The following is a 16,829-nucleotide window of genomic DNA, read 5'->3' on the forward strand; positions in this document are numbered from 1 at the left end:
GGGTTCGCAAATGACGCTTTGAAGGGCTCTGAGAAATCGCAATGACGGAGCCAGGCCTGACGTCTAGTGACTAGACCTGCCCCTGCGGCTCTAGCGGCACCTTCCGTAGCATGGGAGAGTAGCCGCATAGAGGTACTGGTTAACAGATCTAAGAGTGGCCATGCGGGTGGAGTGCAGCACTTTGTCCTCCTCCGACATGGACTCTGGGGGAGATGCAGCATATTCCTTAATGAGATCGCGCTGCATCCTAATTACGTGTGCCAGGTAGTTCAGCGCCCTTACCAAGAAGGTCGCTGAACTAAACATCCGCTTCCCCAAGCGGTCCATCATCCGAGACTCCTTGCTCGGGGGATGGACTGAGGGACTCTCCTGAGCAAGTTCCCTCTTGGTGGCCGCCGCCGTCAACATGGCATCTACCGGAGGCCCCTTACTCCAATGGGCACGGTCAGCCGGTGGATTGAGGATCCGGTCGGGCCTCTTAGGGATTGGCTCCACGGTGTCCGGTTCCTTCCACGCCCTGGTGGTAATGAGGTCCACCAGGGGGTCGGCAGGAGGGGACACCCAAGAGGTAGACGGGCCCGCTTCAAATGCCTCCAAGAACACGGATTCGCCCGACGAACACTTGGGGGCAGACCACCCCCTTATGCGGAGCATTTCCATGATGTCTCCAAATGAGACATCCTCGGGGTGACCGTGGGAACCTTCCCTTCCTCCAAATCCGTGTCTTCCGTGAGAGACTCGGGAGTCAATGTGCCTCCTTTTGCACGTGATGCTTGCGAGGACATCCTCTGGGGGGCTGTCAGAGGACTCCTCGCAAGCAGCAACCTGCTCCAGGGGAACAGCTTGGGGCACAGAAGCAGGCTGTCCCAGGGGCCGGATGGTGGAAGCCTGACCCAGTGCAGAGGGAGCGCGGGACGGAGCCGAAACAAGTGCCGGGGTCCGGAGACCCTCAACAGGGCCCTCTCCACTACATCAAACGCCGAAGGGAGCCGACCTCGACCAAAGGATCCGACAATCGGCTCCCCCTCGGATCCGAAGAGTGGATCGGAGCCGGCGCCGAAGCGCTCGGATCCGAAGGGACAGTGCGCTCCGACACAGACGGCGCCGAAGGAGCACTGATCTCCCCGGATCCGAGGCTCGGATCCAGGCTCCGAGAGGTCGGATCCGACGCACTCGAGGGCAGGGTCGGATCCGAAGTACCAAGTACTATCGGCGCCGACCCACCCCCGGCTCTGAAGCTGCTCGGCTCCAACTGCTCCGAACCCGGGTAGCGGGTCGGAGAAGGAGCAATTGGCTTGAAAAAGGGGGTCGAGCTCCCAGAGGGGGGAGGCAAAAGCACTCCCATCTGCATCTGGGCCTGGATGAACCTTCTCATCATCCGGTCCAAATCAGCGTCCGACAGGCTGTAAGTTGATCTCGACGAGGCTACCGAGGTAGGCCTAGAGTGCCTCCTCGATAGCCTCGACGGAGATCGGGACTCCTCCTCCTCAGGTCCCGGTGAAAAACACACTGGAGACCGGAGCCGAGGAGGGGGAGAGCCAGCAGACAAGGGGGCCGGGGGAGAAGCCCGCTTGGCTGGCGGGGCCGAAACAGAGGTCTCGGCCCGCCGCTTATGGTGCTTCTCCCTCCGGTCCTTTTTCCTAGCGTCCCTCTCCTCCGAACCAGAAACGGGAGGTTGAGTCCCAGGAGGAGGAGGGGGAGCCGGAGAGGGAATAACCGTGGTAACATAACCGTGGTAACTGTTACCCCCGAAGGAGCGGAGGCCGGAGCCGAGTCCGGTGGCAAGAGACCCGCCAAAACAAGCTTGGACCTCTGCTCCTTCAATGCCCTGGGGTTGAACCCTGCACAAATGGAACATCCAGATGTGAGGTGTTCAACCCCCAGGCATCTAACACACCGAGTGTGGCCATCAGCTGGGGAAAGCTTATGGCCACACTCGGAGCACTTAGAAAAAATAGCTTTGGGCTGCTCAGACATCCCAAACTAACAAATAAAGTTAAGGCCCAAACACACACTACGCTACCAGCGACGGGAGGGATATAAATTTAAGTTTTAAACTCTAAAAAAAAGGTAATAATACAAGAGGGAAACCTACACTTTCACACAAAATTAACCAAAAAAATTTAAATTTAAGTACTTTAAACACTAAATATAGCACTTAGCTGGAGAGCTGGAAAAAACAATCTGGTCACCATGCGCGGCAAACGAGATCTGAGGTCATGAGGGTAGAGCAGGGCATTATGGGTGAGGGGAGGAGCTGAGAGCTTGGATCCATAGCTGGTAAACCATGCCGGTTCGGATCCGATATCGGATCCATAACCCACAGGTTGCAGACAAATGAATCTCCTACTTCAGATGGTAAGTTAGAAACAGGCAAAGTGGAGTAAACAGCAACAAGAAGCACTGGTTTATACTGCATAAAAACAACGTGCATAGTAGTAAGCTGAGCTGGGGAATGAAGGGACCGCAGAGGGACTGTTAAAGACATGGCTAATTCACTATCTAGACACGCACTTTCTTGTACTACATTCAAAAAGTTTGAGTTTTTTGTTTTAGACAGTGTAGATAAAGTTTTATTAGCCGGGGATTTAAACAACAGATTGGAATGCAAAGAGGCATTTTGGCAGCTCCTATTTGGAGCGGACATATTACCTGGTTTAAATGAAGTTATCAATTTGAAATGTTTTTTAATGTATAGATGAAGTATGTATGCTGAATTGGACGACATTAAGTAGGATATATTACTTAACCATACATATATATGTATATATATTTTTATATGTTTTTTTTGTTTTAATTCAGAACACAAATGATTTATTCATTGCATCATTTCCTGTTATTTAATTTAATTTATTATAAAAGGAAGGGGTGGGTCCATGTATGTTTTTTCTGATGAAGTTCACATTAATAAAGTGAATGAAAGCGCTAAGTATATTTTGTCCGAGTGTGGTCTTTGGAAGTTGGTTCGTGTTGGTGTTCCTTTTTGTTTTTTTAACACCAAACAAAGTATTATACTGTAATGGAGCATCCAATAATTTTGCTTTTACCTGATCAGGCAGATTCTGTTCCTTTAACCAAGCATGCCTTCGAATGACAGAGCCTGTAACAGCAGCCCTGCAAGAGGCCTCCAGTGAATCAAAACCACGCTGAAAAGTATGCTTTCTCACTTGTTCAACTGCATGCAATAAATCCTGCATTTCCTTGCTTTCAGCACATTCAGAATTTGTCAACATTTTCTGTTTTAACAGTGACATTAAGTATTGCTGATATTTAAGCATGTGAAACTGACAATTTAAAGCCCTTACAGTCAAGACAGCAGAAGTGTAAACTTTTTCCCCCCATCTGTCCAGTGCTCTAGAATAGGGGTACTTAGCTTTATTGAAGACTTCTGAGATTTTCGAAATCTAATTTCAGATCTGGAGTTGGCCGACCGGCACTTGCGAACTGCTTTTGCTTCGGGCACCGCGCGGCAAGAAAGCCCGAAGAAAATGGCGTCGGCTGCATATTATACACCCCTGGCGCACTGACGTCAGGGAAGAAGCGACAACAACCAATGCCGGACCAGGACTTTGGAATTCAGGCTGACTGCGGGTAGCCTGCCAGCAGGATAACCCAAGTGTAATGACTGCAACAGTGAAACACGAACATCTGCCAACACTTGGGTGGAGAAGATCCAATTCTCTCTGAAGGTTCCACACTGAAAACCTTTTCCATTTACTCTTGTAATTTTTCTAGGGGAAAGCTTCTGAGAGGATAAAAAAACTGTCAAACTGGGGAAGAAAGCCTGGACTATCTGGCTATTACTGGAACTGGATAAACCATGTGGTTAACTTCAGATAGTTGATATCTGGATGTCTTATCACGGACTGGTGAGACAGAAGGTCTAGACATAGATACGATATCCAAGGAGGAAAAACAAGACGAGGCCAGAGGAAGGGAAGTCAGACCTGTCAAGGCCATAAAGATGCACAATGAATATGACTGTGCTCTTCAGCAAGAATGCCATCTGTAGCAGGATTAATGGTAATGGGAGACAAGAAAATAGGAGACCAGAGGGCCAATAGTTGACCAGAGCATCTCTCAGTGACTCCCTCTGTTGGGGATCAGGGCAAAGAACCTGCTGTACTTGTTGCTGAAGGGAGAAGCAGAAAGATCATAGCAAGCCTACCCCATAGATGAAAAACCTCTTCCTCCACTGTTTTGAGACACCACTCATGAGGCATAAATATGGACCTGCTTAGTTTGTCTGCGAGCATGCTGGCTTTCTCTGGTATGTGCAATGCCAAAACAAAATGACTGGAAGAGACTTCCCATATTGCCACAAACTGATTGCTTCTGGGCATAACGGGTAAGATCTGGTTCCCCTCTGCTTGCTGATATACTAGACTACTGACATGTCTGGATGTATCGCAATCATCCCTTGAGGAAGTGCATCTTGAAAGATCTGCAATGCTAGTAGAACAGGTCTCATCTCCAGGACAATGATGTGCAAAATGGCCTCTTCTAGGGGCCAAAAACCTTGGACTGCGCTTCCCAAGAAATGTCCCCCACCCAGTTTGGGAGGTGTCTGTGGCAACTGCAGCTAGTGGTTGAGGGAGAAAAAAGGGAAGGCCTTGCGGTATTTCCTTTGACTATATCTACCAAAGAAGATACTTCTTGCAAACTTTGGAAATCTTGATTGCGTGTCTCGGAGGCGGTAGAAGTATAGACCATCATACTGAATCCAATGTAGGACCCACATATGATACTTGACTTATGGGACCAGAGTTACTGCTACTGCCCTTGATCCTAATGCTTGGAGGACTAGCAGTAATGTTGGATGGGAAAGAGAAATCACTCATGACCCGAGTGCGAACTCTTGTTATAGGAAGCAAAACTATCTGGCTGACTGTGTCTAGACAAGCACCTATGAACTCCAGGGTATGTGTTTGGAGTAAGCTGTGATTTGATGTAGTTGACTGCGATGCCCAAAGAGCGACATAACTGGAGCAAGTAGGAGCCAGTCATCTAGATACAGAAACAATTAAAATCCCAGCAGACTCTGGTGAGCTGCTATCACCTCCATGCATTTAGTGAACACCCTAGAAGCTATGGTGAGACAAAGGGCAATGCTCTAAACTGATGATGGCTAACTCCCAGACAGAAGCACAAGTATCTTCTGTTCATTTTGATAAGATCTACAGAGCACATCCAATCATCCTTTTGTAGAAAAAGTAGAATGAACCATGGGCGTTCCAGAATTTTGATTACTTTACATACTGCTCGAGTATGTCAAGATCCAGAATTGGTCTCAAGTCTATCATCTCTGGAACTAAAAACAAACTTGGGCAAGTTCCGCATCCTTGTTGGTTTGGATGACTCTCCTAGCAGCTTTTTTATTTCCAGTGCTGCTGCCTCCCTCTGATTGGGTAGATCATCAGCGATATTTTTCATTTTTGTTGGGGGGATTTAGCAAAATGGTATGAAATAACCTCTGGATATGATCTTCTGCACCCAAGTGTCTTTTGTAATGGATGCCCAGACTTCTGGGTGCAGAGATAAGCTCCCCTCTACTGCCTCTAGAATGTGGCCATTGGGTAATCCTTCAGGAGTGCTGACAGAGCCTGTCAGAGAAGGCATCTGCAGCGCCATGTTTCTGTGGGCCACCTCTGCCATGAGGTTGATGTCTTCCAATAGAATTCCCCCTCCGCTTTAGGAGAACTAGTCTCCTTGTGACTCCTGGAAAGGCCCTTGGGACTTAGAATCACATCTTTCTATTACCTTGCTTTTTCCTGGGGAAAAATATCAGAGGAGTCAAAAAACAAATCCCAACAGCAGATCTTCTTTCCATGTTGTTCACTTTTGGAGAGTTTTGTTAACTTTGGGGCCGAAGATGATCTATGAAAGGGAACATTCATGAAGGAAGACTTGAAGGGCTCCACAAAAATCAAAAAGGCAAATTCCACACATGCCTCTTACTATTATCCCTGAACCTACAGCTCTACAGGCACCCTCAGCCACGTGAGATTAACCTCATGGACACATTAAAGATAGGTACCCTCAGCCGCGTGAGATTAACCTCAAGGACCCATTAAAAATGGACTGTAGAGTAGCCAGTTGTGAAGAAGCTTTCTTTTGGTCCTCCACAGATTCAAACCCCAAAAGAGAGATGGAAAGGTTCTTGATCAAATCACTTTGTAGCTTAGTGAAACGAGTCAAATAATTCAAAGACAGAAGGGCAAATGTTGTAGAGGCATAAATGCACTTGCCAAACCTGTCCAATGCCCTCACACAATTAGGAAGGTGGAGAAATGAGCTCTGTTTTGCAAACTCTCTCATGATAGCTGCTGCCACCACCATGGGATTTGTATTGACTTCCTTGCTCCAATGGGTCTCATCTTTCGAATGGACTAAACTTGATGGGTCTCTTAGGGATAGGTTCCACTATATTGTGTTCCTTCCATGCATAACGAGATAAGGATGATTAACTCATCAGTCAGAGGAACCATCCAAGACGTAAACGGGCCAGCCCCAAAAGCCTCTAGAAAAAAATGACTCCTGGGAAGGAGTCTCAGAAGACCATCCACCTCTGTTTAAGGAATCATCTGGTGGACCCTTCCCCTTCATCGAGGTCGGTGTCTTCAATGACAAATTCCTGTGGGGAATCTAGCTGCCTCCTTTTGTATGTTTTCTTCATTGGGACATTATCAGTGGGATGGTCTGGCCTAGTATCAGAAGACATTTGGAAGTCCTGTATAAGGATTGTCTGAAGGCTGTAACAGGGAGGCTGTCCTGGTGGAGTTGGCATGATGGAATTAGTGCTAACAGTCAGTGGAGAGAGGGAAGGATAAGAAGGAGGCAAGGATATCCTTTCTCTGGGTAATGAGAAGTGCCGCTCCACAACCTCAAATGCAGAGGGTCAAGGAGAAACAGCAGCCAATCACATGGGAACCTTGGTCAGATCACAGAAGGAGCAGCAGTGTGATGTTGGAATAAAGGCAGGCCCATGGATTTGACGGGAGATGTTGCCAAAACACCCCCCATCTGAATATGAGCCCTGAGAATCATTATCCTATCCACTTCTGTTTCTGAAAAACTTCTGGAAGACCTAAGTGATGATGTAGTAGATGGTGGTCTAGAAGATCTTTTAGAAGCCTCCATACAAAGGGTGACTCAAACCAAAAAAAAATCTGATCTGGTGTGAAAATCAGGGATCGGATCCGAGAAGACCTTGGTTTAGATGTAGCTGGATCTGAAGTAGGTGTCTGATCCAAAGTTTGACACTTAGCTGGTGGCTCCAAGGTCAGAGCTGACAGTGCAGAACGATCAGGGGCCTGTTTCCTGGATTCCTTTTCTTAAGCAGCTAAATCAGGCTTTCCTTTACCCGTTTTACCCCTTGCCAAGACAGCTACAGGACGAGGGAGCAAACATTTAAAACAAGTTAATTCTCCTGTCACTTGAGGCTCGGGAATTGAACCCCTGAACAAATAGAACAATCCCTGTCCAAATGTACAGCTCCCAGACAATATACACACTCCTTGTGGGCATAAGAGTTAGGGATTTTATGCCTACAGGAGGTGCACTTTTTAAAACCTGTAGGTTTGTCAGCCATAACAGACTCTAACTACTTCTAAGAACAGAAAACTTCCAGTAAAGGTATACACATTTCTTTTTTGGTAGACTGTACCAGATAAGAAGATAATTACCAGCTATGGTAAATGAGAAATACCAAACAGTGGGTAAAGTAAAGGACAGAGTACTAACAATGGTACAAAATAACCTAAATGGGTAGAAAGGTCCAGGACAGGAAAGAAAAGGGAGAAAAATATATAAAGAGAATGGATAATGAATACAGGTAAATATGAAGATAAGTGGAGTGAAGGAAGGAGGAGGAATCCACTAACTATAGTAGGTTTTCACCAAAAAAGGATATAAGGCAATCTCCAATTGTTTGAGAGCAGAAATCCTGATCTGAAAGTTGTGGCAGCAAACAAGATTTGAGGTAAACCAGAAGAGTGGGGCATTACGGGTAAAGGGAGGAGCTAGAGGGCTGGATCTACGAGTCTGGAAAAAGCTTCCTAATCGGATTGGATACCCATCAGTTGAGGAATGAATGAAAAAAACACCACCAGATACAACTTTAAAGCCTTGTTTTTGACAAACTAAGCTTGGCAATTCATCAGAACTGCTCCCCAGTTATTCAATCATTTGAGGGAAGTTTCTACTGGGTGGGGAAAGAGGAGCTGTGGAAAGTTTCTACAGGACTGGGATGGAGTTTTGGAAAGTTTCTACAAGATGGGAAGGGACCTGTGGAAAGAAGGCGAACAGACCCATTAGCAATACAAGGAAATTGAGTGCCTGGTGGAATCCAGTTGAAACCTCCCAAAATGGTTGGTGGATCAAAATCTGTTTCAGAAGGTTCAAGGGATCCTTCATTACTCTTAAGCACATCTCTGCTGAATCCCCTTTCCCTAAAAGTAAAACCAGCTACACAATAACCCAAAATAATTCATTAACATGGAGAACTGAAGTATGGGAGAGAAAATTATTTTACTTCAGGTTAACTAAACAAGTTCAGTAATTCAAATACAACAAAGAATCAACACTTGCCAAACAGGTTCAAATGTTTTGGTCTCAATGTTTTATGTAAACAAATACATCTCATTTACTGGTTATTCAATCCTTTCCTTAGATGTTCTTTACTAAAATAAATCTGAAGCAAAACAATGCAACTCTTATTTATATGTTCTTACCTCTGGTACCAGGAAGCCTCCACTAATTTTCTTGCCCAGTGGCATAGCCATATTCCAAATAACAAGGCATTCTGACAAAATGGTATCCCCAAGTCTAGTGAAGAGTTTGTCGAGTTTCTGTGTATATTGCTTCATTGGTTTTGAACCATATCTAGTCAGGATGGGGAAAGAGCAGATGAAGGAAACACAAAACAAGAAATTATAATGCAAAGGTCAACTTGGAAAACACTGCAATGGAAGCTCTTAGGAGATAACTCCTGCTGTAAGTCATTTAAACCAGCAATTTCCATCTCAAAGTCTCTTTCCTAAACCACCAGACTTCTAAGCTAAGGGACTAACAATTTGTTGGTTTTGGCATTAGAACAAAACAGGACATAATATTCAAAATCTGTTTTAAGCAGCCCGTCTCTCATTTAAGAAAATGCAAATCATCATCTAATATCTTCCAGTAAAACTGCTCAAGAGGCACAGAGTGAAAATGGAAATAATTTGCCCTAACTGGTAATATACATTTCATACTCTCATCTACCCAAACTGTGCTTGATGGGGCCAACCATACCTCTCTCAACTGTACAGATTTTTGCAGGATGTCTACTTTTTTGCCTCATTTGTGGTCTGCTCCTCATAAAACTTGTTTTTCTGGAAAATCACTGATGACTGCAGCCACTAAATAATGGAATACATATGAATTTCAAACTTTATATCTTTCAGAAATACGTGCCAACACAAACTGTGTAAATTTAGCAGCTTTCTAAGTTTATAAGAATATTTTAAAAAAATGTCCCTATTTGTGGGCCTTTGTCACCACATTATTTTAGGCTATGTCTAGACTTCTTGTACTAAGAGGTTGAGAGGTATGGGGCCAACACATAGTTTAGCAAGTGTGTGTCACAAAATAACATACAAGAGTGGTCAACGTGCAACTAAGGTAGTCTTCCTCCTAGTAAGAGCACTGGGTTAGGATAAGGGGTTGAAAGCCATACCAGTGAAAAAGTAAGCCCACAGCAAGATGTGGTCAGAGAATTCTCCAAGCTCGACTGACACTATAGGATGAAGACATGGAAGCTGACTAGAAAGACCGGCAGTCTGGAGGTTATATTCTTGGCAGGATATAAGTAAGGCTACTGCGGTACTGATCCTCTGAACATAGATGACAGAGTATTAAAAGAATTTAGCAGTGACATAAGAATTCTGAAACAAAGGAAGAGGGACTGCACTGATGAACACCATGGACTACTTAAGAACAATGTTTAATATGTGGTGGTGCACATTGTCACCTCACAGCAAAAGGTTCTCCAGTTTGATTTTCGGTTGGGGTGCCTTCTGTGTGGTGTCTTCATGTCCTCCCTGCATTTGCATGGGTTTCCTCCTGGTGGTCTGGTTTCATCCCACATTCCAAAGACAAGCATTTGGAGTGTTTCTCCACAGGCATACTCTGAAAATGGGTTTGGGTCCTTGTCAGACTTTCGTGGTAAAAAGTGTTAAATATTTCACACACAAATATAGATTTTTTTTTTTAGAATAGTGTCTCCTGCAGGGTAACTGGCAATTACTTGTTTAGTTCCAATTATTTTGGTATCCCTAATAGTCATACATTTACCATTCTCCACTTAGACCTATTGTCACTGTCCAGGGATCAAAGACTCACTCTTCAGACTTGCATATGTATCGATAGGCTACTTAAATTTTTTGATACTGAAAGCTATTTACTGAAATATTCCTGAGAATTTCTTTTAAAAAAAAAAAAAAAAAAAGATGAAGGATAAACTATGGAGTGCCAATATTAATGTTTTATTTATAGACGTTAGTGATTGATTTTCAAGTATTCCACAAGGCAGTGGTTTAGAATTATTCAATGAAGGTCTCTAAGTTACTATAAACAGGTCAAAGGAGTGGAAACCGGAACACCTTCTGCTACCATTTTACCAATATGTATCAAGCTCGCACCAGCCAGAAATTCTCAAGCTAAGGCTACCCATATAGTGCCTCTCTTCCCTTTCCCTCTGATAGAGTTTTGCCTGTAGAATAGAAAAATGTGAAAGCTTTGTCTGATCAACTGCCCTACTAGAAACCTAGGACTAATTCTGAAACTGTAGGAGTCTTTGGAGGGAGTATTAATTCTGAATAGATTACCTTTTAAAATTTGAGATTTTCAGTAAGTATTTCATTTTTTTTGGAATGATTTGACAAAGTGGAGAATTCTGTTAACTACCTTAACAAAAGTTTCCTGAATTTTACCTATCAATTCATGCTGAAGATTAATTACACAGACGTCCAAGTAAAGGGTATAAAAGATATTGTATAGAATATTTTTAGGCAACCAACCTTTACTAAGTCATATTTCTACTTAAACTGTTTTGAGTAATGGCGTGCAAACACTTAAGTCAACTTGTAAGATAAGCTACAATGATCTCGGAGAATGAGATTTTTTTTTTTTGAGAGGAATAAATTCATCATATCTCGACAACACAGTTATCCAACACAGATACTAAAGATATTAGTGATGAACTGCTGGGAGAGAAGACAAATTTACACCCATTTTAGGGAAAGGAATTGGTAGTTGGATTGCTTTATATAACATAAAAAAAGTTTTCTTACCATAATGTTCCATCTGTGTTGTCGATCTTCACATTCTTAACTGTTGGGTCTTTGTTCCATCCTCGGAACCGGCTCGGCCATTGTATCAAGCTCGCACCAGCCAGAAATTCTCAAGCTAAGGCTACCCATAGTGCCTCTCTTCCCTTTCCCTCTGATAAGAGTTTTGCCTGTAGAATAGAAAAATGTGAAAGCTTTGTCTGATCAACTGCCCTACTAGAAACCTAGGACTAATTCTGAAACTGTAGGAGTCTTTGGAGGGAGTAGGAGGGTGGGATATCAAGAATGAATGAAGATAGACAACACAGATAGAACATTATGGTAAGAATAAGGTTGCGAGGGTGGCCTAATGGTTAAGGTGTTTGCTTTACAAACACAAGGTGCAGGGTTTGAATCTCACAAGGGATACTTGGCTAGGCTTAAAATGGCTTGCAAGGGCAATTAGCCTAGCATGAACCTATGAACCTAACCTATGAACCTATAACATCTTTATCTGATGTTGTCAATCTTCATTAATTCTTGACTGTTGGGACAGAGTCCCCAGATACTTTATGCCCTGGGAGGCCCTAAGAAAGTATATTCCTGAGCACCACAGAGCCAAAGGATGTTCTTCCCCTGGAGACCATATACAATTTGTAATGAGTGATAAAGGTATGGGGAATAGCCCAAGTTGCCGCTGCACAAATGTCATCCATAGAGGCTCTGGAATGAAAGGCTACTGAAGTGGAAATCAATCTGGTAGAATGAGCCCTAACCTTACTTCACAAGTTCAGCTTACTTTGGTCGTAAATAAAGGTGATGCACTCTCTCAGCCATTTCAATAGAGTAACTTTGGGACCTGGTTTGCCCAGTCAAGTACCTGAAAAGGATAGGAACAATTGGTCCAGTTTCCTAAATGATTTTGTTCTATCCAAATAAAAACGTAATTGTCTTTGTACGTCCAACAAATGCAAACAATATTCTCCCTTGTTTGAAAAGTTTGGGAAGAAAACTGGTAGATCTATAGACTGATTAATATTGGAGTCTGATACTACTTTAGGCAGAAAAGAGGGGTTAAATTCTAAGTGATACTCTGAAAAATGATATATGGATGTTTCACACACAGCCTGTAATTCTGATATTCTTCTGGCCGATGTGATGGCTATCAGAAATAGAGTTTTCCACAATAAATATTTGATATCACAAGTGGCTGCTGGCTCAAAGGGCTGATGGACCAAAGACTAATGTTAAATTCCAAGGCTCAATGGGCTCTTTTATAAGGTGGTTTCAAATATAGAACCCCTTTTAGAAAGATGCGATGAAACAAAGAAAGGTCGTCAAAACCATTATGAAAATTTGAAATAGCAGCTAAATAAACTAATAGTAGAAGCAGAGGCTCCCAATTGAAAGAAGGTTGATAAATATGCTAATACCTTATCAATAAAGGCTGAAAAGGGGTCAATTAATTTTCCCTGAGACCAAAACACAAATCTGTTCCATTTACTAACAAAGTTTCCTGGTGAATGGTTTATGAGAAACCAGAAGTATCTTTTGCACTGGCGAAGATAGATTACTCCGCCTGGCAATTACTGGAAGTGGCAGAACCAAGCAATCAGCTTGGGACTTTGTAGGTTGGGACGGACCAGTCGTTGCGGGTGAAAGAACAGATCTGGAGTTAGATCCAGAGTCCACGGGTGGTGAACTAGGTGAGGCCAGAGAAAGGGGAACCAGACTTGATGGGGCCAATAAGGTTCAATGAGGATCACACTGCTTCTCAATCATTGGGCTTTCTTCAAAAATTGGGGAATTAAGGGAATTGGTGGAAAGGTGGAAAAGTAGTCCCGGGGGCTAAACATGTAGGAGAGCATCTCTTGGGGACTCCACCCCCCAAGGGGGGGATTAGGGCAAAGCAGCTGCTGAATTTGTGATTTATGGGAGATGCAAACACATCGCAGCATGGCTAACCCCATCGACGAAAGATCCTAGTCGCTACATTGGGAATGAGAGACCACTCGTGAGGTAGGAATATGCATCTGCTCAGTTTCTCCGCAATCACTTTGGAATTCCCCAGAATGTGCACTGCTATCAGAAAGAGATTGAGGCGATCACCCATTGCAAAACTCTCAAGGGCCTCCTGACAAAGGTTCCCCTCTGTTTGTTGATGTACCCAACCACTGACATGTCGGACTGAACAGTAATTGTCCCCGAAGGGAGGGCAGATTGAAATGCTTGCAACGCTAAGAGCAATACCATCAGTCCTAGGATGTTGATATGCAAATTGGCCTCTTGAGGGGACCAAGTGTCTTGGACAGGCTTTCCGTGAAAATGCCCCCCCACACACACACACAATCAGGGATGCACCCATGGTCACTACGTTCTTGGGCTGAGAAGGTGGAAAAAGGGGGGTGGGGGGGCGCTTCATAATTCCTCTTCTGGCTTCATCCACCAATATAAATCCTGCTTGCAATGGTTGATTATGTGGATTGGGTGTGTTAACAGAGACCACTGGGGTACCAGGAGCCACTGAAGCAGCCACATGTGATACCTTGCCAGAGGAACTAGGGTGATTGTTGCTGCCATGAACCCAAGTAATTGTAAGACTAGATGAGCCGGAAATTTGTATTGAGAGTGTATCACTTGAGGTTGTGACCTCAACCTTAGCAGTCTGTGAAGAGCAGCCATGTAGACTTTTGTATTTATTGTTACTCCAACTACTTCTAGTTTTGAGTGGCGGATAGTATTGACTTTTCCCTGTTTACTGAGATACCCAAGAACTCTGCAAGCCTTAGAATGGAGTCCAAGGTGGAAAGTAGTAAATGCCTGGTGGGGGTGGTGAGCACACAGTCATCTAAATATGGAAACACAGAATCCCTGTAGCCTTAGGTGAGCTGCTACCACTGCCATGCATATGAACACCCTGGGGGCTGTGGTGAGACCAAACGCAGTGCTCAAAAAGTACAGTTGTGTACCTACCATAAATGTAGATGTTCGAGTGTATTCACTGTTGCAGTCTTTACACTTGGGTTATCCTGCTGGCAGGCTACCCGCAGTCGGCCTGAATTCCAAAGTCTTGGTCCGGTGTCGGTTGCTGTTGCCTCTTCCTTGACGTCAGTGTGCCAGGGGTATAAAAGATGCAACCGACGCCATTTTCTTCAGTTTGTCTTGACCCAGATGTCAGGTGCCCCCAAAAGGGTAGGCTAAAAAGTATGCCAATAAAAAAGCATTCACTCACATAAACATTACCTTCATCTACAAGCAAATACACCACATGGGTTGTATAGAATAGAGAAGTACAGAAAAGTCCCAGCAATGAAAGGGGGATGGTGGGAGGGTAACCTGGACTGCAACAGTGAATACACTCGAACATCTACATTTATGGTAGGTACACAACTGTACTACGTTCATCATGTTTCACTGTTGCAGTCATTACACTTGGGTTGAATCCCAAAGCTGAGGTTGGGTGGCTGGGCCTAAATAGAATTAGGAGTGGCTATGAGGCCCTGCAGAACTGCAGTGGCAAAGCCTGCTCTGGATTTAGAGTAGAGAGCTAAGTGGTAGTGCTTTGTAAGTGTGCACTGAAGTCCAAGTTGTAGCCTCCAAAATGTCCTTGGTTGGTACTCCTCTGAGGAAGGCTGCTGAATTGGCTGCTGCTCTGGTTGAATGTGGCCTAATGCCCTTAGGCACTGATTTGCCATGTTGTGAATAGCAGAAACAAATGCAGTGGCCTATCCATTTTGAAATGGTCTGTTTTGAGATGGCTTTTCCTTGCAATCCTGCAGCATATGCCACTAAGAGTTGCTCAGTCTTTCTGAAAGCTTTAGTTTTGTCCAAGTAGAAGGGTAGCTGTCTGTGTATGTCCAAAGAATGCAGAAGTCTCTCCCACTTATTCTGTGGGTTTGGATAAAAGGTAGGCAAATGAATGGTTTGGTTAAGAGCCACACTGGACACTACCTTAGGCATAAATGTTGGGTTTGTCCTCAGAGAAACACTGTCCGGATGGAAAATAATAAGAAGTTATGTACCTACCATAACTTTCCATGTTAGTTGTCTTCTCGCCTTCTTTCTTGCTGGCTGGGTTTGGAGCCGATCCTCGGCTCCGACTCGGCCATCTCTTCAAAAGCTCGAGAGCTGCTTACTGGCTCGAGGCTCCCCTATATCCCATGATGCCTGGCGCTAGATACCCAGATCTCGTCTGGTAAACCTAACTACAGACATAATAATAACAATTATAATAATACAGTAAACTGTAGTAGGATACATGAACCTACTGGAGAGACTAATACTCAGAAGTTAGAACCAGAGAAGACTCAGCCAGTAATAAAAAAACATAAGGAACTCTTCTCGGTCTACTAGGATAGGGGGATGGAGGGTGGGACGCCAGAAAGAAGGCGAGAAGAAGACAACTAACATAGAACGTTATGGTAGATACATAACTTCTTAATGTTAAGTTGTCTATCTCGCCTTCATTCTTGCTGGTTGGGACAGCGTCCCTAGCACCTCAATCCTGGGTGGCTCATCGGAACAGACTCTTTAGAACAGTGGAACCAAAATCAGCTCTGCTCCTGGAGGCCACATCCAGCTTATAATATGAAATGAAGGTATGTGGATTAGCCCATGTAGCTGCCGCACAAATAGTTTCCATTGGCAATCTGGCCTGAAAAGCCACTGAAGTAGCTAGAGCTCTGGTGGAGGGACCTTTTGGTTTAGCAGGAAGCTCTTTATTCCTTAACGGATATATAAATGTAATAATAGATGTCAACCACCTAGATAAGGTTACTTTCGACACCGGTATACCTTGTTTACCCTCAGCATACGACAGGAACAACTGGTCTGATTTTCTGATTTGCTTGGTTCTATGCAAGTAAAAGCGTAATTGTCTAAGAATGTCCAACTGATGTAACTTGTAATTCTGCCTTGTTGGAATAATTTGGAAAAAACACAGGTAGGTCAATGGACTGATTCAAATTATCAGAAGTAACCTTTGGAAGAAAGGAAGGGTTAGTCTGAAGAGAAACTCTATCCTTGTGAAAAACTAGGTAAGGAGGGCGAACACAGAGAGCCTGAAGTTCAGAAACTCTTCTAGCCGACATAACTGCAACCAGAAGAAGGGTTTTCCAAGAAAGAAACTTCAAGGAACAAGAAGCTGCCGGTTCAAAGGGGGGCAGTATCAGGAAAGCTAAAATCAAATTCAGATCCCACGGAGGCGGGGGATCTCTTACTGGGGACCTGAGTAGAGTGGTCCCTTTAAGAAAGGCTTTACAAAGCTTATGGGACATGATGCTTGTATCAGATAGGCCCGTATGAAAGTTTGAAATTGCAGCTAGCTGAACTCTAATCGTGGCAGAAGAGGATCCAGCTCGAAAAAGTTCAGCTAGAAATTCTAAAATATGGTGCACAGGGGCTGAAAAGGGATCTATATTCCTGGTCTCTGCCCATAAGGAAAAATGTTTCCACTTACTAGCATAAGTTTTTCTAGTGGTACACTTATGCGAGGATAAGATGATTTCACGCACAGAGTGGGAG

General features: G+C 44.1%; 1 protein-coding gene across 1 annotated transcript in view; it reads right to left on the reverse strand.

Moving 5' to 3' along the window:
• LOC122795057 (PC-esterase domain-containing protein 1A-like) overlaps window positions 1–16,829 on the reverse strand; it is a 239,306-nt gene that overhangs the window by 58,216 nt on the left and 164,261 nt on the right. Inside the window, exon 5 of the mRNA XM_044063633.1 lies at window positions 8,733–8,883. Within this exon, the coding sequence (XP_043919568.1) occupies window positions 8,733–8,883 (151 nt within the window). The remainder of the gene's footprint in view (window positions 1–8,732; window positions 8,884–16,829) is intronic.

Source organism: Protopterus annectens, chromosome 2.part1 (assembly GCF_019279795.1).
Source record: "Protopterus annectens isolate FY-2018-M chromosome 2.part1, PAN1.0, whole genome shotgun sequence".
In the NCBI taxonomy this organism is placed as follows: domain Eukaryota; kingdom Metazoa; phylum Chordata; order Ceratodontiformes; family Protopteridae; genus Protopterus; species Protopterus annectens.